This window comes from Anser cygnoides, chromosome 32 (assembly GCF_040182565.1).
Source record: "Anser cygnoides isolate HZ-2024a breed goose chromosome 32, Taihu_goose_T2T_genome, whole genome shotgun sequence".
Classification (NCBI taxonomy): Eukaryota; Metazoa; Chordata; class Aves; order Anseriformes; family Anatidae; genus Anser; species Anser cygnoides.
Genome location: NC_089904.1, coordinates 634,835 through 662,718, shown reverse-complemented (window position 1 = coordinate 662,718; position 27,884 = coordinate 634,835). Strand labels below are relative to the sequence as shown.

The window sequence follows — 27,884 nt, the reverse complement described above, 5'->3', positions numbered from 1 at the left end:
GGGGCGGGGGGGCCCTGGCTCAGCCCCACCGGCGCTGCCGGGGCATGGGGGCGTCACGGCAGTGGGCGCCCATACATTCATGGGGGTCCCGGGGCAGGGGACGGGGCGGGCACCGTGCTCCCCTCCCGGCCCCCCCCCCCCCCCAAAGGCCCATGGCCAGCAGGAGAGGTTGGGGGGGGGGCCCCGCTGGTGTCCCCCCCACCGGGCACCGCAGCACCACGGCGGGGGGGCTGGCTCTATCCTAACGCTAAACGAAGCAATAAATTAAAGAGGTTCCCAAGGGGACGCCGAGAAAAAGATGGGGGGGGGGGGAACGGGACCGGGGAAGGGGGGGGGGGACAGGCCACGGCGGTGGGGGGGGGCGGGGGGGGGGGTTGTACAAAAGGTCGTTGTAGAAAAGGACGGGAAGGGCGGTGGGGTCTGCTCTGCTCCTGCCACGCAGCCCTGGGGTGGTGCCAGGGGGTGGAGGGGGCACAAAGGGGGGGGGGGGGGGGCAGCTCTGGGGGTGCCCCGGTGGGGGTGGCTCTGGGGAGGGGGGGGGGTGACACGGGCAGCGGAGGTGGGGATGTCACCGAGCAGATCGCCCCTCCCGATCTTGTCCCTGGCTGCGCCGAAACACTGTGCCCACCCCATGTGGTGCCCTTGGGGGGGGGGGGCGGGATCCCCCATCCCTGCACCCGTACCACCCCCAGGAGCAGGGGGGGCACACGGCAGGGGGGGACAGGACCAGAAGAGACCCCAGCGGGAGCTGAATAATAAATAGAGCATCAAAAATACAAACCGTGGGCAGTGCCGGGCCGGCGGGCGCCCGTAGCGCAGGGCGGGGGGCGGGGGTCCGGGTGGGTGCCGGGCCCCTCGCCCGCTATACCAGGGCGGTCCGGGGCTCGCAGGGGCCCACGCTGGCGGCGCTGCTCTTGCGGCGCAGGCCGGGGGTCGGGGGGCCGCCGGGGCCCTCGCTGGGGCAGCCGTGCTGCAGCAGGATGTCGGCGCACTCCTGGCTGCCGGCGCGGCGGGCGTAGAAGAGCGCGGTGCGGCCCTGCCCGTCCCGCGCCCTCACGTCCGCGCCGTACTGCGGGCACGGGGGGCGCCGTCAAGAGCGGTGGCGCTGGGCTGTGGTGTGGTCCCCACGGCCGCGCCGCATCCCCCGGGGCCTCTCTTGGCGTGTCACGGCTCCCAAGGCCACCCCATGTCCCTTACGGCCATCCCGTCACCCCCACGGCCACGCCACCTCCCCCAAAGCCATGCCGTCTCCCTCATGGCCCCCCCATGTGTCCCATGGCCACCCCAAGTCCCCACCGTGTCTCCCATGGCCACCCCAAGTCCCCCATGGCTGTGCCGTGACCCCCGCCACTGCCCGGAGAGTTAGGGTTAGGGTTAGGGTCAGGGTCAGGATCAGGGTCAGGGTCAGGGTTAGGGTTAGGGTTTAGGGTTAGGATTGTTAGGCCTAGGGTGAGGCCTAGGGTTAGGGTTAGGGTTAGGGTCAGGGTCAGGGTTTAGGATTTAGGGTTAGGATTGTTAGGCCTAGGGTGAGGTCTAGGGTTAGGGTTAGGGTTAGGGTTAGGGTCAGGGTCAGGGTCAGGGTCAGGGTTAGGGTTTAGGATTTAGGCTTAGGATTGTTAGGCCTAGGGTGAGGCCTAGGGTCAGGGTTAGGGTTAGGGTTAGGGTTAGGGTCAGGGTCAGGGTCAGGGTCAGGGTCAGGGTTAGGGTTTAGGGTTTAGGGTTAGGATTGTTAGGCCTAGGGTGAGTCCTAGGGTTAGGGTGAGTCCTAGGGTTAGGGTTAGGGTTAGGGTTAGGGTTAGGGTTAGGGTTAGGGTCATCACCTCCAAGACCGTGCCGTGCTCCCCGTGGCCATGCCATGCCCCCACACCACGTCCCCAAGCCAGGCCATCTCACCCCATGGCTGTGTCCCCGTGTCCCCCTTGGTAAGCTGGGATTCCCAAGGCCATCCCACATTCCCCATGGCCACCCCATCACCCCCATCACCACTCCATCTCCCCAGAAGCTACACCATGGTCCCGCTGCCCGTGCCACGATCCCCATAGCTATGTCACCATCCCCATGGCCACCCCAGGTGCCCCACGGCCACCCCGTGCCCCCCGCCACTGCCAGCCCTGCCCGGACGTACCCACACCAGCAGCTGGGTGATGACCACGAGGGCCATGTCACAGGCCAGGTGCAGCGCCGTGCGCCGGTCCTTGTCGCTGACGCCGAGCTGCTCCTTCTTGCTGTGGGCCAGGAGCAGCAGCACCGCCTCCAGGTCCTTCTCCTGCACCGCCTGCAGGAGCTGCTCCCCCAGCGGCGCCTCGGCCGCCGGCAGCGGCGCCAGGAACAGCCGCTGCTCGTACTTGGCCCGGATCCACGACTCCCGCTCCTCCCTACGGGGACAGGTGGCCTCAGGGGACGTGTGGCACCAGAGGGACGCGTGGCACGGGGGAACGGATGTGTGGGACCGGGGGGACGGACGCGTGGCACTGGGGAGACCCGTGGCACTGGGAGGGGATGCATGGCACGGGGGGGAACATGCACGGCACCGGGGGGACACACATGGCACGGGGGGACTGCTGCTCACCGGGACGACTCAGGGGTGGGTTTGCAGCGGCCCTGCGGGTTCTTCTCCCAGATGCTGTTGGCGGTGGCGTTGCCGATGGAGGCGAGCACCAGCGTCAGCTCCCGGGGCCAGTCGTCCAGGTCGAGGGAGCGCACGCGCGACAGGTGGGTGCCCAGGTTGCGGTGGATCCCCGAGCACTCGATGCAGATCAGCGCCCCCAGGTTCAGGCTGGCCCAGGTGGGGTCTGGGGGGGGGAAACACAGCCCCGTGTGACCCACGGCACTGCATGGCCCCCAGCATTTCTGGACAAGTGGCTTTGCACGGCCTGCGGCACTGCACGGGCAAGGACAGCGCACAGCCTGCAGCGCTGCGTAACCGCCAGCAGCCCCTCACAGCCTGAGACTGTCACCCCACGGCCCACGGCCCTGCATGACCAACATCACCCCATGGCTCGTGGCCCCACGTGTCCCATGGCCCCATGTGCCCAATGGAACCCCACATCCCGTGACCCCCAGGTCACCCCACGCCCGGTGTCCCTACGTGCCCACGTCACCCCACGCCCTGTGGCACCCCCCATGGCCACGTCGCCCTGCGCCCCACGCCCCCCCCAGCACCCCCCAGCACTCACTGGGCGCCCCGCAGTCCACGCAGAGGGAATTGCCGCGGGCGTTGCGGATGGCCTGGATGGCCACGGCCTCGCTCTGGCTGTCCATGCGCGCCTGGGGACGGACAGCAGGGTAAGTGGGGTTGGGGTTGGGGGCAGAGAGGCCCCCCCACACCCCCCCACACCCCCTCTGGGCCCTACCTTGTTCTTGCTGCTCTCACAGCACTGCAGGCTGGCCAGGATCTGGCTCTCGATGGCCTGCACCCAGGCGTCGCGCTCCTCGAAGCTGCTCGCCTCAAAGTGCCACGTCTGCCCCGTGCTGGACACGATGATGAACTCGAAGTTCTCCTCCTCTGTGGGACCAGAGACCCCCCGTGGGCGGTGGGACGGGGCTCAGCCTGTGCGGCGGGACCCCTCCCCCCCGGCTCAACACCTTCCCGTGGTACCCCCCCCAAGGCCCCCCGCGGCCAGGACCCCCCCGGCTATTCCCGGCCGCGGCCACCGGGCAGGCAGGGGACGAGGACGCAGCGGATGCAACGGCGGCAGGCGCGGATGGGACACAGCCACATGCATGAGTGGAGCAGGCCACGCGCCACGCACCACGTTACCTGTTTTATAAATATTTCTTAAACTACCAAAGCTTTTTAATTTCCACATTTTGCGCTTGGCTGCGGAGGGTCCGGGGCAGCGAGAGCAGAGAGAGGAAAGGGAGAAGAGAGAGTCACGAGAGGAGCCCGCAAAGCCCCGGGGACAGGGGGGACGGCGCCCGGGCGCAGGGAGGTGGCAGGCAGTGGCACAGCAAGGGGGGGGTGCGTGGGCAGGGCGGCGTGGCTGAGCGTGGCGGGGTCGGGTCCAGGCTCTGGAGCCCTGTGGCTTCCTGGGGCATCGTCCCCGTGGGGGGGACGCTGGCGTTGTCCCCACGGCTCTGCGGCCGCCGTCCCCGCGTGCCCGGGGGGGGAGGCTCTCGGAACCCCCATCCCCGCAGCTCTCACCTTCCGCCTGCCCCGCCGAGCCCTCTGTCTTGGATGGCGTCGTCAGCTTCTTCCGGCGGTGCTTCTTCCTGTCCACCATGGGCGACGGCGGCGGGTCTTTGCCCGAGCTGCCGGGGCTGGATATGGTCTCGGAGGCGGGGGGACCGTCTGCCGAGGGAGAAGCTTGCTGGGGTGCTCACGGACACCGGGCTTGCCAGTTGAGTCCGCCAGTGTCACCACTGGAGTGGGCCACCAGGCTCACTGGGGTCACTGGGGCCACGGGGCTCACTGGGGTCACCAGGGCCCCCCACAGCCAGCAGGGTCACTGGGCTCACCAGGCCACCCCCAGCTCACTGGAGCCACCAGGGTCACCAAGTCCCCCAGTGCAACTGGGGCCACCAGGCTCACTGGGACTCATTGTGACCTCCAGGATCACCACGGGGTTTACTGGGCCACCAGTGCCACTGGTGCCACCGGAGTCACTGAGGCCACCGGGCTCATTAAGGCCACCAGGGACCACTTCAGTCCCCAGGCTCTCTGGGTGCCACCGGGCTTAGCGGGGCCACCTCAGTCGTGGTCCCTGGCTCCGTCCCAGCAAGGTGGCTGGGGACAGGGGATGGGGACAGGGACAGGGCACTCACCGGAGCCCGACAGCTTGGCGCTGGAGGCGGAGGCGCAGCGCTGCAGGGACCGCTCGCCCTTGCCCGTGACCTTGGTCCCTGGCTCTGGGGGGAGGCTGAGCCCCACGGGGGAGGCGCCGGCTGCAGGCAGGGGCAGGGCGGTGACACAGGTGTCCCCCCCCCCAAGGGAGACACGGCCACTGCCGCCCGCCCCCGGACTCACCACCACCCTCGGGCGCCGTGCCCCCCGCCACGTCCTTCACCAGCCCGTTGATGCTGGCGGAGGGGCCGCAGGCGGAGATGGCGCGGGGCGGGCGCTTGCCGGGGACCTTGACGGTGGTGCGCAGCAGGTCCATCTCCTTCCCGTGGGTGCTGTGGATGTAATCCTGCGGCGGGGACAGGTGGGTGCTGAGAGCAGGGCGCCCTCGGGACGGGGACAGGGGATGGGGATGGGGACGGGGACACTCACGTTGATGCTGGGGTGGTAGAAGAGGAGCCCATTGCTGGACAGGGTCACGTACTTCTTCTTCCACTCCTTGTTGAGGGAGTTGCCGCTGCGCTTCAGCAGGAAGCTCTGGGGAAGGAAGGGTGGTGAGGGGGACGGGGACAGGGTGACAAGGGGACACGTCCCCACCTGCCACTGCCCTGCCGACCTGCTTGATGGGGATGGCACGGCCACTGCCTGCCGCCTCGCCCCGGCTGTCCAGGCTCCGCTTCTCTGAGTCACTGCCCCGGCGCGTCTGAGGGGACAGGGGACACGGTTGGTGGCACGCGTGGCCCTGCTGGGGGCACCCTGGGGTGCCCTGTGGGGCCCTGCTGCTGGGACGGCCCCGGTGCCACCCACCCCCACGTCACTGCGGGACACGATGGCCTGCGTGCCCCTGGCCACTGCGGTCCCAGCCCGGGTGCCACCTGCATCCCCTAGCACTGCCCTGCCGGGGGACCCCCCAGGTGCCACGTGCCCCCAGTGCCATGGGGACACGCCAGGTGCCACATAGCCCCCTAGTGTCACCCCCCCCCATCCAGGTGACCCCCCAGGTGCCCCCCGCTGCCCACTCACAGCGAAGAGGCTGGTGCGGCGCTTGGCCCCGCGGTGCAGGGAGCTGGGGGTGCCCAGGGGGGGCGGGGGCTCGCTCCGCAGCTCCCGGTGGCTGACGTTGGGGGTGGACGGCAGCGAGGACGAGTAGTCGCTGGTGTGGCCCCCGTTGCTGGCCTGGAGGGGACGCAGGGCTCAGCGTTGGCCACGGCCCCGGTCCGCAGGGACAGGGCTGGGCAGCTGGGGGTACCTGGCCAGGGTGGGCACCCCCGACGGGGGTGGACGCGGCCGAGTGGCTGGGGGTGCTGGGCAGCGACTTGCAGGAGGCCAGGAGCTGCTGCTGCTTCTTCAGCGCCACCGCCTTCTGGGCCACTGTCCGGGAGGGACCTCAGCTGGGACGGGCTGCCGGGACCCCTGGCCTGCCTGCTACCAGCCACAGACACCCCCCCCTGCCCGGCCGTGGTCCCCTTCCTGCCCCAAGCACCCGAGCACGGGCCCCCTCCCATCTCATCCCACCCCGTCCCGCCTGGCCACGGGCCCCATCCCGCCCGGCTGTGGTCTCCGACCCCCAGCCACAGACCCCACTCCATGCAGCCCCGCTCCTAAACCCACCCCAACCCCAGTCCCCGCCCCATCCTGCCACAGCCCCCGTCCCCCCCGGCCACCAGCTGCAGCCCCGTCCCCGGGCACCAACCCTCGGTGAAGACCCGGTCCACGTTGAGGCCGTAGGTGGCGCAGGTCTCGTAGTAGAGGCAGCGCTTCATGTCCCCGCACAGCGCCTGTGCCCGGGCATCCTCGATCACCCGGGGGTTGGAGGAGCTGATCTTGTCTGTGGGGGGGGGGGACAGAAGGGGCTGAGGCGAGGACCGACCCCTCCCCGTCCCCGTGGGGCTGCTGCCACGTCCCCTGGCTCACCCTGGGTGCCCACCAGCGCCAGGGCCACCTCGCTGGCGCCCCGGTAGCCGCTGAGCAGCGCGTGCAGCTGCGTCACCTCCTCGAAGCTGCTCTCGTTCTCCAGGCTGAAGACGAAGATGACGGCGTCTGCCCAGCTGGCAAACTGGGGGGGGGGGGGGGGGGTTGGGCAGAGGTCAGGGCTCGGTGCCGGCCGGCACAGCCCCCCCAGCCCCCCGGCCCCCACTGACCTTGGCGTCCGGGGCGCCTCCTTCCTCCCGGATGAGCAGGAGGTGGCTCTGGCCATCAACCAGCACCTCGCGCTTGAACTGCCCACCTGGAGCAGGGGGGAGGAGGGGGGGGGTCCCGCAGTCATGGCCCATCCCGTGGCCATGGCCCTCCCATGGCCACGTCCGTCCCATGGCCATGCACGTCCCACCCATGGCCTTGTCCATCTCATGCCCACGTACGTCCCATAGCCATGTACATCCCATGGCCACGTACATCCCATGACCTTGTCCCTCCCACGGCCTTGTCCATGGCTCCTAGGCCCCATGGCCATCCCATGGTCCACATCCATCCCATGGCCTTGTCCATCTCATTGCCATGGCCCTCCCATGGCCACGTCTGTCCCATGGCCACGCATGTCCCACCCACGGCCCCATCCATCCCACGGCCACGTCCATCCCATGGCCACGTCCATCCCATGGCCACGTATGTCCCATGGCCATGGCCAACCCTACAGCAACACCCAGCCCCACAGCCATGCCCAGCCCCACAGCCGCATCCATCCCACGGCCACTCACTCTCCGTGGGCTCCAGCCCCACGTAGGAGCCGGTGAGGAAGCGGTGGACGAGCGCCGACTTCCCGCTCTTGCTGCTGCCCAGGACGCCCTGGGGGGAGGACAGAGGGGACATCAGCACGGCCGGGGACACGCGGACACGGGGCAGGGCCACCAGGACACGGTACCCACCAGGCGGATCTCGGGGACGGAGCGGCCGAGGGTCCATTCCTGGCTGTTCACCAAGGCCTCTGCAGGGAGGAGCGGGGTGAGGTTGTGCCCGGACACCCCCGGCACCCCCAGCCCCCCGGCCCGGGGGGGGGGGGGCACGGCCGCCCCCAGCCCTGCGGCAGTGCCGCCGGCAGCTCCCTGCGTGGGCGGCCACGAGCTGTCACCAGGCAACGGCACCGCACCGAGCCCGGTGGGGGCGGCGGGAGGGATGCGACGTGGCACGGACGTGGCTGTGGCACCACGGGACCTGTCCTGCCCTGCTCGCCACAGGCACGAGGATGCAGTGGAGAGGATGCGGTGGACACGAGGATGCGGTGGACACGAGGACAGGCCACGGGGCACGAGGACGCAGGGTGGCGCAATAGGTGCGAGGCTGCAGCGTGGCACGAGGACGTGGCACAAGGACGTGGCACGGCACAGGGATGTGATGGGCACAGGGGCACGGTGGCACCACAACACAGGGGGCACAAGGATGTGGCACGGCACAGGACTCAGCAGCCACGAGGACACGATGGGCACAGGGCTGCAACGTGGCACAGGGACGTGGCACAGCACAGGGACATGAGGGGCATGGGAACAGCATGGCACAGGGCTGTGGTGTGACACGGGGACACCAGGTCGCGATGGGCATGAGGACGCAGCGTGCCACAGGGATGCGAGATGGCGCGAGGACACAAGGCTGTAGCATGGCACGAGGACGTGGCACGGCACAGGGACACGACACAGCACAGGGACACCACGGGCACGGGGGCATGGTGGCATGGACACGGCAGACACAAAGATGCAGTGTGAGAGGAGGAGGTGGCACGGCAGGGGGACATGATTGGGGCGAGGACACGAGGATGCGGCGTGGAACCAGGACACAGCGTGGCACAGGGACACGACTGGAACAGGGACACGATGGATGCAGCACACGGGAACATGGCAAGCACGACAACATGGCAGGCACTGCAGGCGTGGGGCACGAGGGGGAGGCACAGCGCAGGGACATGGCACGACATGAGGACGTGGCACTGCACGAGGACGCTGCGTGGGCCCCCACGCACCCAGCCCAGCACCCCCAGCCCACCGCAGGGCCCGCAGCTCTGCGCCTCCTGCACCACCAGAGAGGGAAACTGAGGCAGGGACAGACAGGGTGCCCCCCAGCACCCTCCTGTGCCTCAGTTTCCCCCGCGTCACGCGCAGGGTGGCCCCGATGCAGCCCCAGCGTGCAGCAGCGGAGGGGTTAACACCGGTGCCTGTCACCCCGCGCGTTGTCACCACGCTGCCACCCACGGGTGTCCCTGCTGCCACCCCCAGCAGGCGCTGCCCACACACCCCACGGGGGGTTGGGGACGGGAACCCCGACCAGCAGGGTTGGGGCAGGGCGGACGGACGGACGCAGGGAACCCGCAGCTGGCTATGGGGTGGCGGGACAGATGGACGTGGGGCGAGCGGGTGCGCGGACGGAAGACGGACGAGTACATGACGCACGGATGGGTCCGGAATGGATGGAAGGACGGACGGGTCGAGCGATGGACGGACGGACGGACGGACAGGAAGCCCACAGCTCCACCAGCACCACCAGGGACCACGGGGTGGCCCTGAGCCGAGGGGGGGGGGCTTGCCTGGGGGTGTCGCACGGCGCAGGTGACGCACAACTCCCCACGGCCCTGCCCGCGCGCTGCGGGGGCTCAGCACCCGCGCCACCCCCGCGCCCATCGAGGCCTCCCCCAGGCTGTGGGGCGCAGACGGGTCCTTCCCCACAACCCCCCCTTCCCAGCACCCAGACCCCGCTCGTCACCCCACGGCGACAGCACAGCCCCATGCGGGGGAAACTGAGGCACGGCGCTGCTGCACAGCCCTCCCCCAAAAAAACCCTCCCGCGGTCTTGGGGGAAACCGAGGCACGGGGCCTCCCCCCTCCGGCCCGGTACTCACTGGGGGGGCCGCCCCTGCCCAGGTCGGTGCTGAGCAGCGCCCAGGGGGGCGCGGGGTGCGTGGGGGTGGACGCCGGGCTCTTGGCGAAGATGCCGCTGATGAACTTGAGCATCTTGCGGTCGCGGGTGGAGGCTCGGCCGCCCTCCCGGCCCCGCTTCAGCCCCGCGCCCACCTCGCTGGGGGGGGGGGGCGGCCGCCAGCACCCCGGGCAGGGGGTGCAGGTCGCTGTTGTCCAGGGTCTTGCTCTTGCCCTTGCGCGGGGACAGCCGGGCCCTCGCCGGCGGCCGGGGCCCCCCTTCGGCACCCGCCTTGGCCCCCCCCGCCTTGGGGCGCCCCTTGCCCTCGCCCTCGGGCCAGGAGAGGCGGCTGCCTTTGTGGGGGGGGGCTTTGGGGGCCTTGGGCTCCGAGCCCACCTTGGCCCCGCTGGTGGTCACCGTCTTGAAGGGCTTGGTGCCGGCCAGGCGCAGGCGGCGGGGGCCGGCGGACGGGTGCGGGGACGACACCCCTGGGGCCGCGTGGGTGGGGGGCTTGGAGCCCTCCGGGGGTGGCTCGGGGCAGCCCCAGCTGGCTTGGGCCAGCAGCGGGGGGCGGCTGGGGGGGCACGGGGGGGGTCCCCGGCCCCGCTCCCCCGGTGCCTCCAAGGTGCCCTTGGTCCCCCGGGCGATGGCTTCGGGTTTGGGGGGCACGGCGGGGGGGGGCAGCAAGGCCGGGTCGGGCTTGGGGGGCACGGCGGGGGGGGTGGGCAGCAGAGCGGGGTCGGGCTTGGGGGGCACGGCGGCGGGGGGGGCAGCAGAGGGGGTCGGGCACGGCAGGGGCTGGGTCAGGCTTGGGGGGCACGGCGGGGGGCGTGGAGGCGGGCGAGCGGGGGCGGCCGGAGCCATGGCCCCCCCCCCGGGCCCCGCGGGCCGTCGAGCCCTCGGTGGCCGGGGGGGGCCCGGGGCTGGGGGCGCGGGGGGGGGCCGGGGGGCAGCGGCGGGTCCGGGGGGCCGGAGCCGGCGGTACTTATCCAGAGCGCGTCCTGGCGCTGGAAGAGCCGCTCCGGCCTCTTGCTCTTGCCGCCGCCGCCGCCGTCTTCAGCCCGGGGGGGCTCCCGGGGGGGTCCATCGGCCGCCCCCGCTTGCTCCGGGTCGTCCGGGGCTGCCACCGACTCGAGCTTGACCAGGGTGAGGGAGATGAGGTAGGTGGTGCGGCGCTGGAGGCCGGCGGCCCTGCTCATGGGTGCGGGCAGGGCCCCCCCCGACCCGGCCAGGCTCGGGGCTTGGAGCCCCCCCGCCCCCCCCCGCTCCCCTCCCGGCACCGGGCACCGGCTCCGGTCGGGGCTCGGCGCGGCGGCTCCGCGCCCGTCGGTGCCGCCTGGATGCTCGGCGCCGTCCCCACCCCCGGCCCTGCCCCCCCGAAGCCTTCCCCGCTCGCCCGCCCCCGGAGGGGTTGGCACCGCCGCCGCCCCCCCCCCCCCCCGCTCTCCGCCGCCGGGATCGGGGCCGCCCCCCCCCAATTGCCCGGTTCACCCGGTGCCCCCCCCCGGTTCAGCCGGTGCCCCCCCCGCAGCCGGTCCCCCCCCACGCCCCTCGCAGAGCCGGGGTTAGCGACCGGGGGGGGGCGGGCGGGCAGCGGAGGGGGGGGCGGCGGCGGGGACGGGGAGCTACGGGGGGGCCATGCCCGGGGCTCCGGGCCCGGCCCCGGGGCTCACGGCAGCGCCCCGACGGGCTCCTCCTTTGTGGCGGGGCCGGCGGCCGCCGGGGGGGGCCCTGAGCGGCCGGGGGGGGCCGGAGCCGCCGCTCTCCGCCATGCGCCGCTCCCGGGGCCGGGGCGGCGGCGGGAGGGGCGGGGGCGGGCGGCGGCCCCGGTGCTACCGGGCAGGCGCGAGCGCTCCCGGGCGCCCCCCCCCGGCCCCGGGCCCGGCCCCCCCGCGGCTGTCCGAGCAGCCCTGCGTCCCCGTCCCTCCTTCCCCGTCCCCATCCCATCCCATCCCATCCCATCCCCATCCCCATCCCATCCCATCCCATCCCATCCCCATCCCATCCCCTCCCCCTTCACATCCCCATCCCCATCCCATCCCCTTTCCCATCCCCATCCCCGTCTCCATCCCATCCCCATCTCATCCCCTTCCCCATCTCCTTCCCCATTCCCCCATCCCATCCCATCCCATCCCATCCCATCCCCATTCCCAACCCCATCCCCATCCCCTTCACATCCCCCCCATCCCTGACCCCATCCCCATTCCCAACCCCATCCCCGTCTCCATCCCATCCCATCCCATCCCCATCCCCATCCCATCCCGTTTCCCAACCCCATCCCCGTCTCCATCCCATCCCCATCTCATCCCCTTCCCCTTCACATCCCCTTCCCCATCCCCATCCCCATCCCATCCCTGACCTCATCCCCATCCCCTTCCTATCCCATCCTGCGCTATCCCATCCCCATCCTATCCCCATCCCGTCCCCATCCCCATTCCCAACCCCATTCCCATCCCATCCCATCCCATCCCCCACCCTATCCCATCCCCATCTCACCCCATCCCTTCCCCTTCCCGTCCCCATCCCATTCCCATTCCTCTCCCCATCCCCATCCCATCCCCACCCCATCCCATCCCGGGACCCTGCATCCCCCCCCCCGACCGCAGCAGCAGCACCGGGGCCAACCCCCAGTGCCACGGGGACACCGCAGGGACACCTCAGGGACACCGCGGGGACACCGCGGGGGCTGCGGGGGCCGGAATGGGGCCAGGCCCCGTTTTCTGGCATTTTTAGCAGCGGCGCAGAAATCCTCTGCATCCCGTTGCCAGGGCAACGGCGGGGCCGGCGATGCAGCGAGCCAGCGGGTGCTCGCCCGCGGGCTGCCACCGCCGGTGGCACCGGCACCCGGCACCAGCAACCGGCTGCCACCGCCGCACCGGGGGTCTCCCCGGTGTGTCCCCCCCCCCCCCCAGCCACACCAGCAGGTCCCTGTCCCTACGTCGTCACGGCCGGGGACAGTTCCTGGGGAGGGATGTGGGGTCCTGGGGGGGGGACATGGGACACTGGGGCCAGGCACGGGGACAGGGGACAGACAGGGGGACACGGAGGGGACATGGGGACAGGCTCAGGACATGGGGACGGGCTCGGGACGTGGGGACAGACCTGGCACTGGGGGACAGACACGGGGCATGGGGACAGGAACGGGACATGGAGACGGGCACGGCACCCGGGGACAGAGGGGACACAGCCGGTGCTTGGGGACAGGTAGGACGCTTGGGGACATGCATGATGCCTGGGGACAGATGACACTTGGGGACAGGTACGACGCCCGGGGACAGAAACGACACTTGGGGACGCGATGTTCAGGGCTGGACACGGCATCTGGGGACAGACGCGGTGCTTGGGGACAACCACGGCACCAGGGACGGACACGGCGTTTGGGGACAGATGGGGACAGACGCGATGCCCGGGGACAGCCACGGCCCCCCCGGGTGGGCTCGGCGGCACAGGACACCCCCTGCACCCCCCCGCAGGTGCTGGCAGGGACACGGGGGGGGGTCCCAGCCCCACGCCCCCCGTGGGACACGGAGCTCCCCGAGGGGACACGGGGGACCTGCCCCCGCCACGCAGGGACCCCAGGAGCTGGCACGTGCCCCATGCCCCCCCCCCGACACGCTCGTGACGGAGCCGGGTGCGTTGTCGCAGCAACCCGCCCACGGCCACGCACCCGCAGGCGTGTGCCCCCCCCCCCAGCCCCCCCCACCTGGGGCATGCACCCGTCACCCCTCGACCCCCCCGTTCCCCCCTGTCCCCCTCTGCCACCCCCTGTCCCCCCCACGGGTGGCACATTGCCCCTGTCCCCATCCTCCTGCCAGGCTGGGGGGGGGTCCGGGGGGCTTGGCCCTCTCAGCCCCCCCAGTACAAGCACCAGACCACCCCCCAGTGCAGCCCAGTTCCCCCCCAGCAGCCCCCCCCCAGGATCGCCACCGCTTGGGGGTTGTGGTGGCAGTCCCCCGTCCCACCTGGGGGGTCACCAGGTGTGCCCCCCCCCCCAGAACAGCCGTGCCCCTTCCCCATCGCCACCAGGCCCCCCCAAAAAAACCTGGATGTGGGGGGCTGGGGGGGGACAGGAGGGATTTGGGGGGGGGGGGGGGGCGCACCCTGGGGATGGGGGCACAATGGGGGGGTGCCCGTTATGGGGGGGTCAGGGGGATGATGGGGGGGGTGGGGGGGTCTGTGCCCCCCCCCCCACGGGTGCTGGCTGTGGGTACCACTGTGCGGGCGCCTAGCAACGCGGCATCCCCCTGCTTCCTGTCGCCACGGCAACCGTGATGGGGAGATGCCAGAGCACGAGGCTGGGGGGGACCGGGGGGGAGGGCCCGGGGATGTGGGGGGGGGGGGGGGGCGGTTCGGAATGAGGCTGGGGGGGGGTGGGGGGGGCATCGTGGCCCTGGTGCTGCCACCCCAGTGGACACCCACGGGGTGGGAGGTGGGGGGGGGAAGGACATGGCGGGGGGGGGGAGGCCCTCCACTCAGTGTGGCCCCCCCCACACTCAGCGGGGCCCCCACCAGCCGGGGGGGGGCATCGCGACCGCCGGAGGTGAGGAAACGCCGACGTCAGCGACCGCAGCGCCGGGGCTGTTGCACCGGAAACCGCCCCGACGGCGCAGCTGGGGGGAAGGGGGGGGGGGGCTGGATGCGACCCCCCCCACCCCATTCCCCCCCCGGGACCGGACCCCCATGGTGGGTCCCTGTGCTCCCCACCCCCTGCCCCCCCCGCCCATACCCCCAGCGCCGGGGCAGGATCAGGCCTCTGCCCCGCCGCCCTCGCAGGCCTGGCCCGGATGGGGCTGGGGCACCCCGAGGTGCTGGGGGCCCCCCAAGGCGGCCACTGGGGGGGGGGGCTCCCTGCTGCAGCCCCAGGGCCCCCCCACAACGGGGATGGGGACCCTCATGGCACCTTTGGGCCCCGGCAGGTGCCGGCCGTGCTCAGGCAGGCACTGTTGTGTCGCTCGTCCGTCCGTCCATCCGTCCGCCCTCCCATCCCTCTGCACGTCCGTCCACCCTTCCACCTGTCCATCCATCTGTCCGTCCACCACCCCACCTGTCTGTCCATCCGTCCATCCATCCATCCATCCGCCCATCTGTCCATTTTGTCCGTCCATCCACCTGTCCATCCATCCATCTGTCCATCCATCCGTCCGTCCATCCAGCCAGCCTTCCCACTGTCTGTCCGTCCATCCATTGTCCATCCCCCCATCGCCCATCCTTCCCTCTCTCCATCCGTCCCCCCTTCCCAACCTCCAGACGCCACCAGGGCCTCTGGGCCCGGTGCCCAGTTCCCGGTGCCGGTTCCCAGTTCCCGGTGCCGGTGCCCAGTTCCCGGTGCCAGTTCCCAGTTCCCGGTGCCGTTCCCGTCCCCCCCGGTACCTTGCACGACGCTGAGCGACGCGGTGAGGCTGGCGCGCAGCCGTGGGTCCGGCACGGTCTCCACCAGCCGGATCAGCTTGTTGACGTGCTGCTTGGCCCCCTCGTGCCGCTTCACCTCGGCGCGGATGGCGGCCAGCACCTGCTGCCGGGGGGGGCCCATGGCAGCCCCCCGCCCTCAGCGCCGGGTCCCCGGGGCCATGGCTCGACCCGGGGCGCGTCCCCGCCGCGCGTCCCCCGGCCCCATCCGGCCCCGCTGCGCCTCGCCGCGCTTCCTGGCTGGCGTCACCCCGTGGGGCCGGCGTCACCCGTGGGGCCCGCGTCACCCGTGGGGCCGGCGTCACCCGTGGGGCCGGCACGGGTGCAGGGCTGGGCCTGGGAACGGCGCTGCCCGTCCCGCCGGCGCGTCGGGGCAGGCTGGGGCTCGTCGTGGCGGCCCAGCCCTGCGCCCCCGCGCCCCGTCGGGGACGCGCTGGGGACGCGCTGGGGCGCCCCGGGGGGGTGCGGGGACGGGGAGGTGGCGGGCAGGGCGGGGGACGAGGCAGGGACGGGATGGGGACACGCGGGAGCCACGCTGGAGATGGGGTGGGACACGCACGTGGGTGGGGACACGGCAGGGACATGCGTGTGCCAAGGGAGACGCGTGCACCGGGGTCTTGCGCAGCTGCAGATGGGCCAGGGACGGGTGTGCAGCCACACGGGCACGCCAAGGACACGCGTACAGCTGCACGGCCACGCAAGGGACATGTGTGCAGCCACACGGACACGCTAGGGACATGTGTGGCCACGAGGACATGCTAGGGACACGTGCAGACAAACGAGCACGCCAGCAACACGCGTTCGGCCACAGGCACGCTCAGGACGTGTGTGCAGCCACACAGACACGCTAGGCACATGCATGCAGACACGCACACACACACTAAGGGCAGTTGTACTAGTGACACGCGTGTGGACACACACGGCCACGGGGGATGTGCGTTGGGCCACGTGGACACGCGAGGGACACGCGTGGAACCACACGGGCACGCTACTGGCACACGTGTGCAGTGACAGGGACATGCTTGGGACACGCGTGTGGTGACACATGGCAAGAACACACGTGCAGTGACAGGCACACATTAGGGACACGTGTGTGGTGACACGCTGGGGACACACACAGCCCCTGTGCCACTTGGGGGGGGGACAGGGACGTCCCCATCCCCGCCAGCCCCACATCAGGGCCGTGCAGCCCCGGGGGGGAGCGGGGGGGGGGGGGGAGGAAACTGCCCCCCCTGGCCCCGTGGCTTCCTGCCACCGCCACGTGGCACCCATGGGACAGCCCCGGGGGGGGGGGGACGGGGACCCTGAGGCGGAGGTGGGGGCGAGCGCGTGTTTATTGCGGGGGGGGTCAGGGGCTGAGGGGGTAGGAGGAGGCCACGAAGCGCTGCCTGTCCCCGTAGTAGGAGTTGGTCCACGAGTAGGTCTGGATGGTGGCCGCTTTGCCCCCCAGCGTCACATGGCACCTGCGGGGGGGGGACAGACGGTGACACCGTGGCCACGTGGGACCCCCCCCCCAGCACGGCAGGGCTGGTCCCATGCTGCCACCGCCCCCCCCCCCCCCAGCCATCAGCAGGTCCCCAGCGTGGGTGCCCCCCGTCCGTGGGTCCCCACTGAGGGTCCCCCCCCAGCCGTGGGTCCCCAGCGCAGCCCCCACCCTGTCCACGTGTCCCCAGCCCAAGTCCCCCCCTATCTGTGGGTCCCCAACATGGGACCCCCCCCCCCAGCTGCGTGTCCCCAACGTGGGACCCCCCCCGGCTGTGTCCCCCCACCACGTCCCCCCACCACCCGTGTCCCCGTGCGGCTCCCCCCCATGGGCACGTCCCTGGCTCCAGTGCCACCACCTCCGCCTGTCCCCAGCGCGTCCCCTCCCCTGTCCCCTGTCCCCAGCTCACTCGCGGTCAGGCCGGGCTTTGTAGCAGAGGGTGTAGAGGGCCAGGTCGAACTCGGGGCTGGAGCCCATGAAGGTGGAGCCGATGCTCTTGAGGTGGCCGTCCCAGCGGTACTGCAGGGCCAGGACGTCGGGGAAGGTGTCCCACTGCGGGCACGGGGACACGGTGGGACCACGGGCACGGGGACACAATGGGACCACGGGCACGGCCCCGGGGTGCAGGGACGGGCACGGGGACACGGGGCAGGGGAGGGGGCCACGGGGGCCACGCACGGGTTGGGGACAGCCCAGGGATGGTCGTGGGGTCTCTGGGGACAGTGACCAGGGATGGGGTGCTCGGGGGTGGGTGCAGAGGAACGGGGACGCTGGGGACACTGGGAGGGGGCCCGGGGATGCTGGTGGCTGGGTTGGGGACCCTGGGGACAGGCTGAGGGGGGGGGACAGGGGGGCCGCACTCACGGGCCCGTCGTAGCTGTAGCTCAGGTAGTTGAGCTGCCCCAGCTTCTCCAGCCGGTAGAGCTGCACCCAGCTGTGGCCGCCCGACACCTTCCCGTTCTTGATCTCCCCTGGGTGCAGGGCAGGGGGAGGGCAGCACGTCCCCATCCCCGTCCCCATCCCCACACGTCCCTGTCCCCACACGTCCCCGTCCCCACGGGCTGCCCCCGCTCCCCCTGCCCTCCAGTTCCACGGAGCCGTCCCCGCAGCCCCATCCTCCCCCTGTCCCCCCAGACCCATCCTCCCAATCCCCCCCGTCTCCCAGCCCCATTTTTCCCATGTCCCCATGTCCCCCTGTCCCCTCCTCCCTGTCCCCCTGTCCCCCCATCCCCATCCTCCCCATCCCCGTCCCCCCAGCCCCATCCCTCCTGTCCCCCCGTCCCCCCCATCCCACCACCTCCACCCTCTCCATGTCCCCCCCGTGTCCCCCCAGCCCCGCCTTCCCACACCCTCACCTCCCTCCTCCTCCTCCCCGTGTCCCCCAGCCCCCCCCGTGTCCCCCCCCCCGTGTCCCCGTCCCCGCGGTACCGTGGAAGACGTGCTCGAAGCCGGACGAGTCGAGGGCGCTGCCGCCGGAGCGCGAGTAGAGCCCGAACCACATCTCCTCCAGATCGTCCCGAAAAGCAGCCTCCGAGCCGTACAGCCCTGGGGGTCACAGCGCTGCCGGGGGCGGGGGGGGGGGGACACGGCCACCCCCGGCCCCTTCCCCCGAGCCCCCGGCCCCTTCCCCCTTACCCTTGTTGAGGAAGAAGCTCGTGAGCGCGGCCATGACGGGCGTCTGCAGCACGGCGTCCAGGAAGGCGGCCACCTCGCGCTGCTCCGCGGCCGTCACGACCTCGGCGCTGCCCGTGGGCGCCACGAAGTTGTCCAGCAGGGCCAGCAGCCGCGAGAAGGTGGGCCGGGAGAACAGCGCATCCTCCGCCACGCGGGAGAAGAGCCTGGGGGACGGGGACGGGGATGGGGACACGGGGTGGGACACGGGGATGGGGACAGGACATGGGGGGGATGGGGACACGGGATGGAACACGGGGATGGGGACAGGACATGGGACAGGGGGACAGGACGTGGGACGGGACGTGGGACACGGGAATGGGACACGGGGCCAGGACACAGGACAGAGGACATGGGGATGGGACACGGGGACGGGACATGGGATATGGGGACAGGATGGGGATGTGGGACACGGGGACGTCCGTACAGGGTGGGTGTGGGATGGAAAGAAGGGAGACGGAGAGATGTGGGGTAAGGAGATGGGACGGAGACACGAGATGGAGAGAGGTGGCAGGGAGACGGGTGAGGAGACACGGGGTGGAAACGTGGCATTGGGAATGGGATGGAAACGGGGTGGAAAAGGGGTGGAAATGGGGCATTGGGAACGGGACAGAAATGGGATGGAAATGGGGCATTGGGAACGGGACAGAAACGTATTGGGAGTGGGATGGAAATGGGGTGGAAATTGGGCATTGGGAACAGGATGGAAATGGGATGGAAATGTATTGGGAATGGGATGGAAGCAGGATGGAAAAGGGGTGGAAATGGGGCATTGGGAACGGGATGGAAACGTATTGGGAATGGGATGGAAACGGGATGGAAATTGGGCATTGGGAACAGGATGGAAACAGGATGGAAATGTATTGGGAATGGGATGGAAGCGGGATGGAAAAGGGGTGGAAATGGGGCATTGGGAACGGGATGGAAACAGAAGGGAAGGGAGGAAGGATGATGGAAGGAAGGATGGGTCATGGAGGGAAGGGAGGAAGGAAGGCAGGCTCATGGCGGGCAGGCGCACGCAGGGCAGGCAGGACGGGCAGCCAGCCAGACCGACAGACCCCGGGGCAGCGCGGGGGGCAGGACCCCTTCTCCCACCGCCCTCACCTCTGTGGGGCGTAGTCGTGGCCGGCGCCGGCCTCGCTGTTGGAGACGCGGTGCTGCAGGGCGAGGATGATGTCCCCGGGCGCCGCGCGGTTGCGGTCGGCGGCGTAGAGCCGCTCGGCGAGGGCGCTCAGCTCCTGGTCGGACACGGAGAAGCCGCCGGCCGCCAGCGCGGGCAGGAGGCAGAGCAGCACCCGCAGCACCGCCGCCATGGCTGGGCCCCCCCCGGACCCGTTGTCGCCCCCGCTTTTATCCCACCCCCCAGGCCCTATCACGGCCCCAAGGCCAGGGACGGGGCCACGGGGGCCACAGGGGACACGGCAGGGGGGGATGACATGGCGTGGGGACACCATGCCCAGGGATTTGGGGCAATTTGGGGCAGTTTGGGGACACGCGGCCGTGATGCCATGGTCCCACAGGTAGGCAGGGTGGGGTGGGGGACCCCGTTCCCCCCCCCATGGGGATATTGGGGAGGGGGTGACCCCCCCCCAAACCGCTGCCCACCCCTCCCCAGGAGCAGCCCTTATCGCCCGGGCGGTTTAATGTGTAAGGGACCACATGCTGCCCCTCCAAGGCCTTCCCAGGGCTGGGGGGGGCAGCCCCCATCCTCACACCCCCCCTTTACAGGGGCTATGGGGGGTTGGGGGGGCTCAGGAGGAGGAGACAGAAAGGGGCTGGGGGTGATGGGGGCACCCGGGGGGGCATTGGGGGTTTTGGGGGGGCCATGGGGGGGCTGGGGGGAACCAGGGGGTGCCTGGAGGCCTGGGGGGGGGCATGGGGGATAAATAGTGAGGAGGGTCGGGGGGGGCAGGAAGGGGGGGGCACGGCGGTGCCTTGGGGGACATGGGGCAGGGGGGAGCCCTGGGGATATGTGTGTGGGGGGGTAATAGGGTAGCGGGGAGGGGGGTGGGTATGGGGGGGCCATGGCAGAGCTCGGGGGGGGCAGAGGCACCTGGGGGGTCTGGGAAGGGGCCGCTGGGGGTGGGAGGGGGGCGTGGGACAGCCTGGAGGGGCCATGGGGGGGGGACAGGGGGGCTGCAGGGTGCCTATGGGGAGCCTGGGGGGGCGTATAGGGGGGCTGTAGAAGGGGCAGGGGGCCTGGGGGGGTTATAAGGCCTGGGGGGGGGTATAAGGGGCCTAGGGGGGGCTATAGGGGGCTTGAGGGGGGTTATAGGAGCCGGGGGGGGTTATAAGGGGCCTGCGGGGGGGTTACAGAGGGCCTGGGGGGAATTATAGGGGGCCTGGGGGGTTACAAAGGGCCTGGGGGGCGTTATAGGGGCGCTGGGGGCGTTATAGGGAGCCGGGGGTCGCTATAGGGGGCGGGGCCCCCGCGGGTCACGTGGGGCCGGGAGGGCCTGGGCGGGGCCATGGGGCCGGGGAGGGTTCCCGACGCCCCGCCCCCTTCCCGCTCAGCCCCTCCCACATCCGGGCACCCTCCCCGTCAGCGGCGGCGGCGGCGTCACGGCTCGGCAGCGCGCATGCGCCCGCCCTCCCGGCTGGGAATGGGGGGTTCTTCCGCCCGGCCTTGCGCGGCGCGCAGGCGCGGTGCGGGAGGGGAGGGGGCGTGGCCGGGCGCGGCGCAGGCTCAGTGCGGCGGGCGCGGCGCGGGGCGCGGGGCCGGGATTTAAAGGGGCCGCAGCGGGCGGGCGGGAGCGGCCCCGCGGCGGCGGCGGCGGCAGAGGCGGGGGCGGCCCCACGATGGTGTGCGGCGGCTTCGCGTGCTCGCGGAACGCGCTGTGCGCGCTCAACGTGGTCTACGTGGTGAGCGGGGGGGCACCGGGCGTGGGGGAGGGGCCCACCGGGAGGGGGAGGGGAGGGGCACCGGGAGGGGGAGGGGCACCGGGAGGGGGAGGGGCACCGGCACGGGGGTGGGGGCTCGTCCCGGTCCTTGCCCCCCCCAGGCCTCGGGGCCGGTCCCCCGGTGCCCCCCCCCCCCCCCCCCCCCCCCCAGCCCCTCCTGGCCCTTGGGGGGGTGCGGTGGGGGTTGGGGGGTGGGGGAGGGGCTTGCCCCCCTCCCCAAAAGGGGCCCGGTCCCCGGGTACTCCCCCTCCAAAAAAAAGGTGATGGCCCCGGGAACCCCTCCCCAAGTGCCCCCCCCCCAGGCGATGTCCCCAGGGGCCCCTCCCCAAACCGCCCCCCCTCAAGGTGATGGCCCAAAAGACCCCCCCCAGCTGTGCCCCCCCTCCCCCAACCCAATGCCCCCAGAGCCCCCCCCCAGGCTCTGTGCCCCCCCCCCCCCCCCAAACCCATGACCCCAAGGACAGGGACACGCTGTGCCCCCCCCCCAAGCCAAGGTCCCCAGGGGCCTGTCCCCAAACTGCGCCCCTCCCCCCCAAGCTGACCCTCCCCAGCCCCCCCCCCCCCCCCCGCTGTCCTCCACCCCCCCCAAAGCCCCCCCCCTCAGGGCACATCGGTCCTGAGACCCTCAGCACCATCCCCTGGGGGTGTCCCTTGGGGGGGGGGGGGTCACCGAGCCTGGAATTGCACCCCCCCCCTCCCCCCCAGCTGGGGGGCTGCTGCTGGTGGCCGTGGGGTGTCCGCTGGGGGTGGTGACATGTCCCCTGGGGGGGGGGGGGGGGGGGGGGGTTGTGACCCCTGGGGATGGGGGGGCTGTTTTCCAGCAGGGGGGGGGCCTGACGCTGTGTCCCGTCCCCCCCCCGCAGCTGGTGGGGCTGCTGCTGGTGGCCGTGGCCGCCTGGGGCAAGGGCTTCGGGCTGGTCTCCAGCATCCACATCATCGGCGGCGTCATCGCCGTGGGCGTCTTCCTGCTGCTCATCGCCGTCGTGGGGCTGGTGGGGGCCGTGCACCACCACCAGGTCCTGCTCTTCTTCGTATCCTTCCGTGTGTGCCCCCCCCCGCGGCGTGTGCCCCCCCCCCGGCACCCCCAAACACCCCCCCCGGGTGTCCCCAGGGACGTGGGAGGGGCTGGTGGCACCCAAGGGTGGCTTCAGCTTTGGGTGGGGGGAGGCACGGGGGGGGGGGGGGTGGGGGCTGGCAGGGGGTGCCCCCCCCATGGGACAAGCACATCCGTGTGTCCCCCCCCTCCCTTGACTGCCCCCCCCCAGTACATGATCATCCTGGGCCTCGTCTTCGTCTTCCAGTTCGGGGTCTCCTGCTCCTGCCTGGCCATCAACAGGAGCCGGCAGGTGAGGGGGGGGACAATTTGGGGGGGGTGGGGGGGGGCACACAACATGGGGGGGGGGACACACAACATGGGGGAGGCCACCAGCCCCCTGCCACCGCACGTGGCACGGCCCCGGGGACACCTTGGTGAGGGGGGGGGGGGCACCAGCAGGCGCTGGCCCTGCCCCTCCACGCTGTCCCTGGGGGGGCTCGGGGAGGGCTTTTTTTGGGGAGGGGGGGGCTGCCCGTTTTGTGTCCCCCCCCCCCCCCAGGAGGGGCTCTTCAGCTCGGCGTGGCCGCTGCTGAGCAACAAGACCAAGACGGAGCTGGAGGAGAGCCTGGACTGCTGCGGGCTGCTCAACAGCACGGCCGACCCCGGCGCCTTCCGCACCTTCCAGGCCGAGTTCAGCGCCTGCCCGGCGGTGAGCGGGGAGAGGGGGGGGCCGGGAGCCTTGTCTGTCCCCCCCCCACCCCCCAAAATGTCCCCCTCACCTCCTGTCCCCCCCCCGCAGAAGTGCAAGGCACTGCTGGGCCGGGACCCCCGCGCCAAGTGCCTGACGTGCGGCGAGAAGATGCTGCGGCACTCGGACGAGGCCCTGAAGATCCTGGGGGGGGTCGGGCTCTTCTTCAGCTTCACGGAGGTAACGGGGGGGGTGGGGGGGTCCTGGGGGGGGGTGTCCCGGGGGGGGGGGGTCACAGTGCCCCCCCCCTCACCACCCCTCGGGGCCGTGTTCCCCCCCCCCCGCAGATCCTGGGAGTGTGGCTGGCCATGCGCTACCGCAACCAGAAGGACCCCAGAGCCAACCCCAGCGCCTTCTTGTAGGGGCTGTGGCCCCCCCCCCCCACAAAGCCTCGTGTCCCCCCCCCCAGCCCTGTGCGTCCCCCCCTAGCCCCTTGTCCCCCCCCCACGTCCCCGAGCCGCTGACCGGGCGCTCGGCGGCCGCATGAAGCCTCGGGCACGTGGCAGCCCCCGGACGGACGCAGGACAGACGGACACGGGACGGGGCCACGCCTCGGCTGGAGCTGGGCTCGTGGCCCCCCCCCCCCCCCCCATCCCCCACCGAGGGGCCCCCCCGCCCCGTGCAGGGCTCCTCCCCCCCCCCCCCCCCCCCACCTCCCAGTCCAGTCACCCCCCCCCCCGGACTGGTGCATGCTGGTTATTTATACGCGGGGACGGGGACGCCCCCCCCCCCGCCCCACTGGGCGGCCGTGGGGGGGTCACCACGCATCCCCAGGGGGTGGCAGTGTGGTGCCCCCCCCCCCCCCAGGGTCAAATAAATAAATGCCCCCCCCAGCCACCGCGCCTCTGGCTCTCCCTGGGGGCTCCCCCCCCCGTTCCCCCCCCCATCCCTGCGGCGCACGACAGCGGCTGGGCCACGGGACAAGGAGGTGGGGGCTGAGCCCCCCCCGCCCCTTTATTGGAGGGGGGGGGGCGCCCAAATCCTCATCAGGGCCCCCCCACGGCCGTGCATGAGGCCCCTTGCACGAGGGGCCCCCCCCCGTGCGAGCAGAGCACCAGTGCAAAGGTCGGGTTCCCCTGCACGCAGCTCGCACGAGGATTTGGGGGGGGTGGGGGCTCCTTTTGCACGGGGGGTGGGCACATCCTTTTGCACAAGGATTTTGGGGGGGGGGGGGGGGGGGGGACGACACCAGCACACGGTGCTGCGCCCAGCCCCTCCTCGTGCAAGGGAGCCACGGCCCCCTTGTGCCCCCCCCCCCCGCCGTATGTCCGTCAGCACTGGGGGGGGGTTGGGGAGGTGGGGGGGGCCCCCAGCAGTGTGCCCCCCCCCCCCCAGAGTCCAGTCCTGCGCCCCCCCCCCCGGGCGCTACCCCTCGCCCTGCAGGTAGCGGTGCCGCAGCGCGTCGTAGGCCGAGATCCGCTTGTAGGGGTTGAAGGTCAGCATCTCCTGGGGGGGGGACACGGGGACACGGTCACGGGGGCGTCCCGCTGTGTGTGCCCCCCCCCCGGCTCGGTGCCCCCCCCCGGCTCACCAGCAGCAGCTGCGTCCCCAGGGGCTCCATCTCGGGCACGAAGCCCTCCACGGGCTGGGGGGGGGCGGGCGGTGAAGGCGCAGCGGGGCAGGGCCACGTCCAGCGGCCACTCGTCCTCCACGGGGAGCCCGATCAGGCTGGGGGGGGGACGGGGGGGGGGGCAGCGTAAGGGCTGGGTGCCCCCCCCTCGGTCCCGGCCCCCCCCCAGTCCCTCCCAGACCCCCCAGGACCCCTCAGCACTCCCTCGCCCAGAGCTCAGGACCCCCCCCAGCCCCATATTTCAGCCCCCCCCATCCCCAGTGCCCCCCCCACCCCCCCCAAGAGCCCCCCCCATCCGCAGACCCCCACCACCAGCCCCCAAAGGCCCCCCCCCCATGCCCCCCCCCCAACTCACTCAAAGATCTTGCCCAGCTGGTCGGCCTCTGAATTGCCGCAGAAAAGTGGCCTGGGGGGGGGGGGGGGGGGGGGGGACACAACGTAAGGGATGTCACTGAGGTGGGGGGGGGGTGCACAGGGACCCCCCCACAGTGGCTGCTGCCCCCCCCCCCCAATTGAGGGGCTCTGAGGGACATCAACCCCCACCCAGCACCACCCTGGGGGGGAGGGGGGGAGCCCACCAGGGTGGGACCGTGGGCACCAGCGGCTCCCCCCCCCCCCAGGTGGGGCCATGGGGACCGGACCCCCCCCCGTGCCCCCCCCCCCCCCCCCGTGCCCCCCCCCGTCCCCGCTCACTTCCTCCGGAACATCTCGGCGAAGATGCAGCCCACGCTCCACATGTCCACGGGCGTCGCGTACGTCGACTGCAGCAGCACCTCGGGCGCCCGGTACCACAGCGTCACCACCTGCACCGCACGGCTCAGCCACGGCCACCGGTGGCCACCGTGGCCACCATGCCCCCCCCCCCCACACACACATGGCCGTGGGACCCCCCCACGGCCACCCGGGACCCGCAGCTTCACGGCCACCGCAGCCCCTGGTTGCCAGCAGCTGTGGCCACCTGGGACCCCCGCCTCGCAGCTCCTTTTGGCTTTGTGGCCACCCAGCTTGGTGGCCACCCAGCCCCATGGGCACCCAATTTGGTGGCCACCTGGGCCCGGGGTCACCTGGAGCTCCGAGGACTCGCCCCCCAGCCTGACCCGTGGCCACCTGGGACCCACGGTTCCTCGGGCTCGTGGCCACCCAGGACCCAGAGCTAACCCAGCCCGTGGCCACCTGGGAGCCACGGCCACCAAGAGCTGTGGCTGCTGGGACCCAGAGTCCCTCGGCCTCGTGGCCAGCCCAACCCAACCCGCGGCCACGGCTGCTCGGGGCCCTCCCTGCTCCTTGGCATCCTGGCCAGCCCCGTGGCCACCCAGCCCTGTGGCCACCCAACGTGGTCCTGGGCCACCCAGAGCCCCAGGGACTCACAGCCGACGCAACCCACAGCCAGCAGAGCCACGGCCACCCCCACCCATGGCTCCTCGGCTTCGTGGCCACCCCAACCCACCCCGCGGCCACCTGGGACTCAGCCCCAGAGCATCGTGGCCACCAGGCCGTGGGACCCGCAGCCTCCCCCGGGGGGTCCTGGACCCCCCCCCCAGGCACGCACCACGGGGGTGAGGGCCATCTGGCAGCTGTAGATGCGAGCCAGCCCGAAGTCGGCCAGCTTGACCTGCCCGCTGCTGGTCACCAGGATGTTCTCGGGCTTGAGGTCGCGGTGCACGATGCAGTTCGAGTGCAGGAAGTCGAGGCCCGCGCAGGAACTGCCGCATCAGGTCCTGGGGGGGAGGGAGGGGGGGCACAAAACATCACCATCGGCACCCCCCCACCCCGCCGTGGCCCCCCAGCCGCGCCGTGGCCACCCCCGGGGCCACCTTGATGGTGTCGAGCGGCAGCCCGGGCGCGGGCGCCTTGTCCAGGTAGGTCTTCAGGTCCTGGTCCACGTGCTCGAAGACCAGCGTCACCTTGGTCTCGCGCTCCGTCCGCGCCGTGGCACAGACGTCCATCAGCCTGCCGGGGGGGCGACGCGGGGTCGGTGACACCGGAACCCCCCCCCCCCCCCGGGTGGTCCCCGTGTCCAGGAGGGGCAAGGTGGGACGGGGTGGCCCGGCCACGGGGCGGGAGGTGGCCCCAGCCCCACAGCTGCAGGGCAGGACCTCGGGGGAACCGAGGGGCACGGCGGTGGCCGTCCCCTGTCCCCCCGTCCCGTCCCCCCCCCCAGGGCGGTGCAAACCCCACAACCCCCCCACGGCCAGGGGACAGCACCCGTCCCTCGTCCCCACGGTGGCACGGCAGGACCCCCGGGGTGACCCCGAGCCCCGTAAGCCGCCACCGGCCCCGCAGCCACGGGACGTGGGGACGGAGCAGACCCCATAACCGTGACCTGCGGGGGTTGGGGGGGGGGCACGGGGAGGAGGGGGGGGTCTCACCGCACGATGTTGGGGTGGTCGAAGTGCTCGAGGCGCTTGAGCAGGGCGACCTCGCGCACGGTGCTGAGCGGGAGCCCGTTCTCGGTGGCCTGCACCCGCACGTTCTTGAGGGCCACGAAGCGGCCGCTCTGCAGGTCCCGCGCCTTGTACACGGTGCCGTAGGCGCCCACGCCGATCTCGGCCACCGGCTCGTACTGCGCCCGCACCTCCTTCGCCATGCTGGCGCCGCAGCCCTGCGCACCCCCCCCCCTTGGTGACACCCGGCGCCCCCCCCACACCGGGACCACCCCCCCCCCCCGATACGCCCCAGCCCCCCCCTCAAAGCCCCACCGCCCCGTAACGGCCGGTGCCCCCCAGCCGGCACCCAGCACCCTTGGACACCCCGACCGCCCCCCCCCCAACCCTCAGCACCCTCCACCCGCCCCCCCCCCCCCAGCACCCCCTATCCCTACGACCCCCCCCTCCCCGGGACCCCCCAGCTCTAAACCAGCCCCCGATACCCCGTAACCCACAGGACCCCCCAACGCAGCCCCCCCAAAGCAGCCCCCCCAGCACCCCATAACCCCTAGGACCCGTCCGGGACCCCCCAGCCCCCAGCACCCCCCCAGTTCATGGGACCCCCCCCGGAACCCCCCAGGCCCCCGGCACCCCGCAGCCCACGGGACCCCCCCGGAACCCCCCCAGGACTCCCCAGCCCCACCCCCCCAAAGCAGCCCCCCCAGCACCCCATAACCCCTAGGACCCCCCCCGGGATCCCCCCAGCCCCCCCCACCCCCCAGCTCACGGGACCCCCCCGGGACTTCCCCGGGACCCCCAGCCCCCCCCAGCCCCCGCCTGCCCCCAGGACCCCCAAACCGGCCCCCGCCCCCCCCAGGACCCCCCCCCCCCGCGCAGTGCCCCGGGGCCGGGCGGGGGTCGCGGGGGGGGTCCCGGGGGGGGGGCGGCCACGTGCCGGGCCCGGCACTCACCGGGGGCAGCGCGCGGCTGGCGGGCCGGGCCGGGGGCGGGGCTGGAGGACCGGAACCACCGAGACGGCCGGCCGGAAGGGCCGGGGGGGGGGCGGCCGCCGGGGGGGGGGGCC

General features: G+C 72.3%; 4 protein-coding genes across 9 annotated transcripts; 1 reads left to right on the top strand and 3 right to left on the bottom strand.

Moving 5' to 3' along the window:
- Nucleotides 1-396: 396 nt before the first annotated feature.
- On the bottom strand, nt 397-15,299 carry AGAP2 (ArfGAP with GTPase domain, ankyrin repeat and PH domain 2). Of its 6 annotated transcripts, none has more exons than XM_048056649.2 (19): nt 14,990-15,299; nt 7,645-7,703; nt 7,477-7,564; nt 6,922-7,007; nt 6,695-6,836; nt 6,474-6,608; nt 6,030-6,151; nt 5,804-5,956; nt 5,397-5,483; nt 5,213-5,317; nt 4,967-5,129; nt 4,765-4,884; nt 4,145-4,291; nt 3,761-3,820; nt 3,354-3,505; nt 3,177-3,267; nt 2,570-2,792; nt 2,126-2,375; nt 406-1,069 (listed from the first exon to the last, which is right to left on the bottom strand). In XM_048056649.2, the coding sequence occupies exons 1-19, from the start codon at nt 15,147-15,149 to the stop codon at nt 863-865; spliced, it is 2,550 nt and encodes an 849-aa protein (XP_047912606.2). In that variant the 5' UTR covers nt 15,150-15,299; the 3' UTR covers nt 406-862. The 6 variants fall into 6 exon arrangements, with proteins under 6 accessions (XP_066841707.1, XP_066841708.1, XP_047912606.2 ...); XM_066985608.1 differs by lacking the exon at nt 14,990-15,299 and adding an exon at nt 9,603-9,923 and having other exon boundaries at nt 408-1,069; XM_066985606.1 differs by lacking the exon at nt 14,990-15,299 and having other exon boundaries at nt 397-1,069; nt 7,645-9,455.
- A 1,047-nt stretch (nt 15,300-16,346) lies between these two features.
- On the bottom strand, nt 16,347-19,970 carry LOC125181718 (uridylate-specific endoribonuclease C-like). The gene is made up of 6 exons (XM_066985609.1): nt 19,284-19,970; nt 18,144-18,346; nt 17,937-18,053; nt 17,373-17,479; nt 16,918-17,060; nt 16,347-16,488 (listed from the first exon to the last, which is right to left on the bottom strand). The coding sequence occupies exons 1-6, from the start codon at nt 19,631-19,633 to the stop codon at nt 16,374-16,376; spliced, it is 1,035 nt and encodes a 344-aa protein (XP_066841710.1). The 5' UTR covers nt 19,634-19,970; the 3' UTR covers nt 16,347-16,373.
- A 908-nt stretch (nt 19,971-20,878) lies between these two features.
- TSPAN31 (tetraspanin 31) lies at nt 20,879-23,462 on the top strand. The gene is made up of 6 exons (XM_066985687.1): nt 20,879-21,041; nt 21,944-22,111; nt 22,346-22,426; nt 22,676-22,825; nt 22,916-23,044; nt 23,152-23,462. The coding sequence occupies exons 1-6, from the start codon at nt 20,979-20,981 to the stop codon at nt 23,224-23,226; spliced, it is 666 nt and encodes a 221-aa protein (XP_066841788.1). The 5' UTR covers nt 20,879-20,978; the 3' UTR covers nt 23,227-23,462.
- A 718-nt stretch (nt 23,463-24,180) lies between these two features.
- CDK4 (cyclin dependent kinase 4) lies at nt 24,181-27,849 on the bottom strand. Its single transcript, XM_066985686.1, is given in 10 exon segments — nt 24,181-24,310; nt 24,396-24,467; nt 24,469-24,532; nt 24,790-24,840; nt 25,128-25,237; nt 25,984-26,127; nt 26,129-26,152; nt 26,249-26,384; nt 26,804-27,036; nt 27,772-27,849. Coding segments are annotated over 9 exon segments (900 nt in total). The 5' UTR covers nt 27,022-27,036; nt 27,772-27,849; the 3' UTR covers nt 24,181-24,229.
- Between the last annotated feature and the right edge of the window lie 35 nt (nt 27,850-27,884).

Coding starts and splice junctions, on each gene's coding strand:
- LOC125181718 (XM_066985609.1), bottom strand. CDS start 19,633: ATGGTGTCCCCACGCCATGTCATCCCCCCCTGCCGTGTCCCCTGTGGC. Junction 18,054..18,143: donor GAGCTTCTTCCTCAACAAGG/GTAAGGGGGAAG, acceptor TGTGACCCCCAG/GGCTGTACGGCTCGGAGGCT. Junction 16,489..16,917: donor AAAGCCCGGCCTGACCGCGA/GTGAGCTGGGGA, acceptor CCCCCCCCGCAG/GTGCCATGTGACGCTGGGGG.
- TSPAN31 (XM_066985687.1), top strand. CDS start 20,979: ATGGTGTGCGGCGGCTTCGCGTGCTCGCGGAACGCGCTGTGCGCGCTC. Junction 22,112..22,345: donor ACCAGGTCCTGCTCTTCTTC/GTATCCTTCCGT, acceptor GCCCCCCCCCAG/TACATGATCATCCTGGGCCT. Junction 23,045..23,151: donor TCTTCTTCAGCTTCACGGAG/GTAACGGGGGGG, acceptor CCCCCCCCGCAG/ATCCTGGGAGTGTGGCTGGC.
- AGAP2 (XM_066985606.1), bottom strand. CDS start 9,384: ATGGGCGCGGGGGTGGCGCGGGTGCTGAGCCCCCGCAGCGCGCGGGCA. Junction 5,130..5,212: donor TCTACCACCCCAGCATCAAC/GTGAGTGTCCCC, acceptor TCCCCGCCGCAG/GATTACATCCACAGCACCCA. Junction 1,070..2,125: donor TCACCCAGCTGCTGGTGTGG/GTACGTCCGGGC, acceptor CCGTGCCCGCAG/TACGGCGCGGACGTGAGGGC.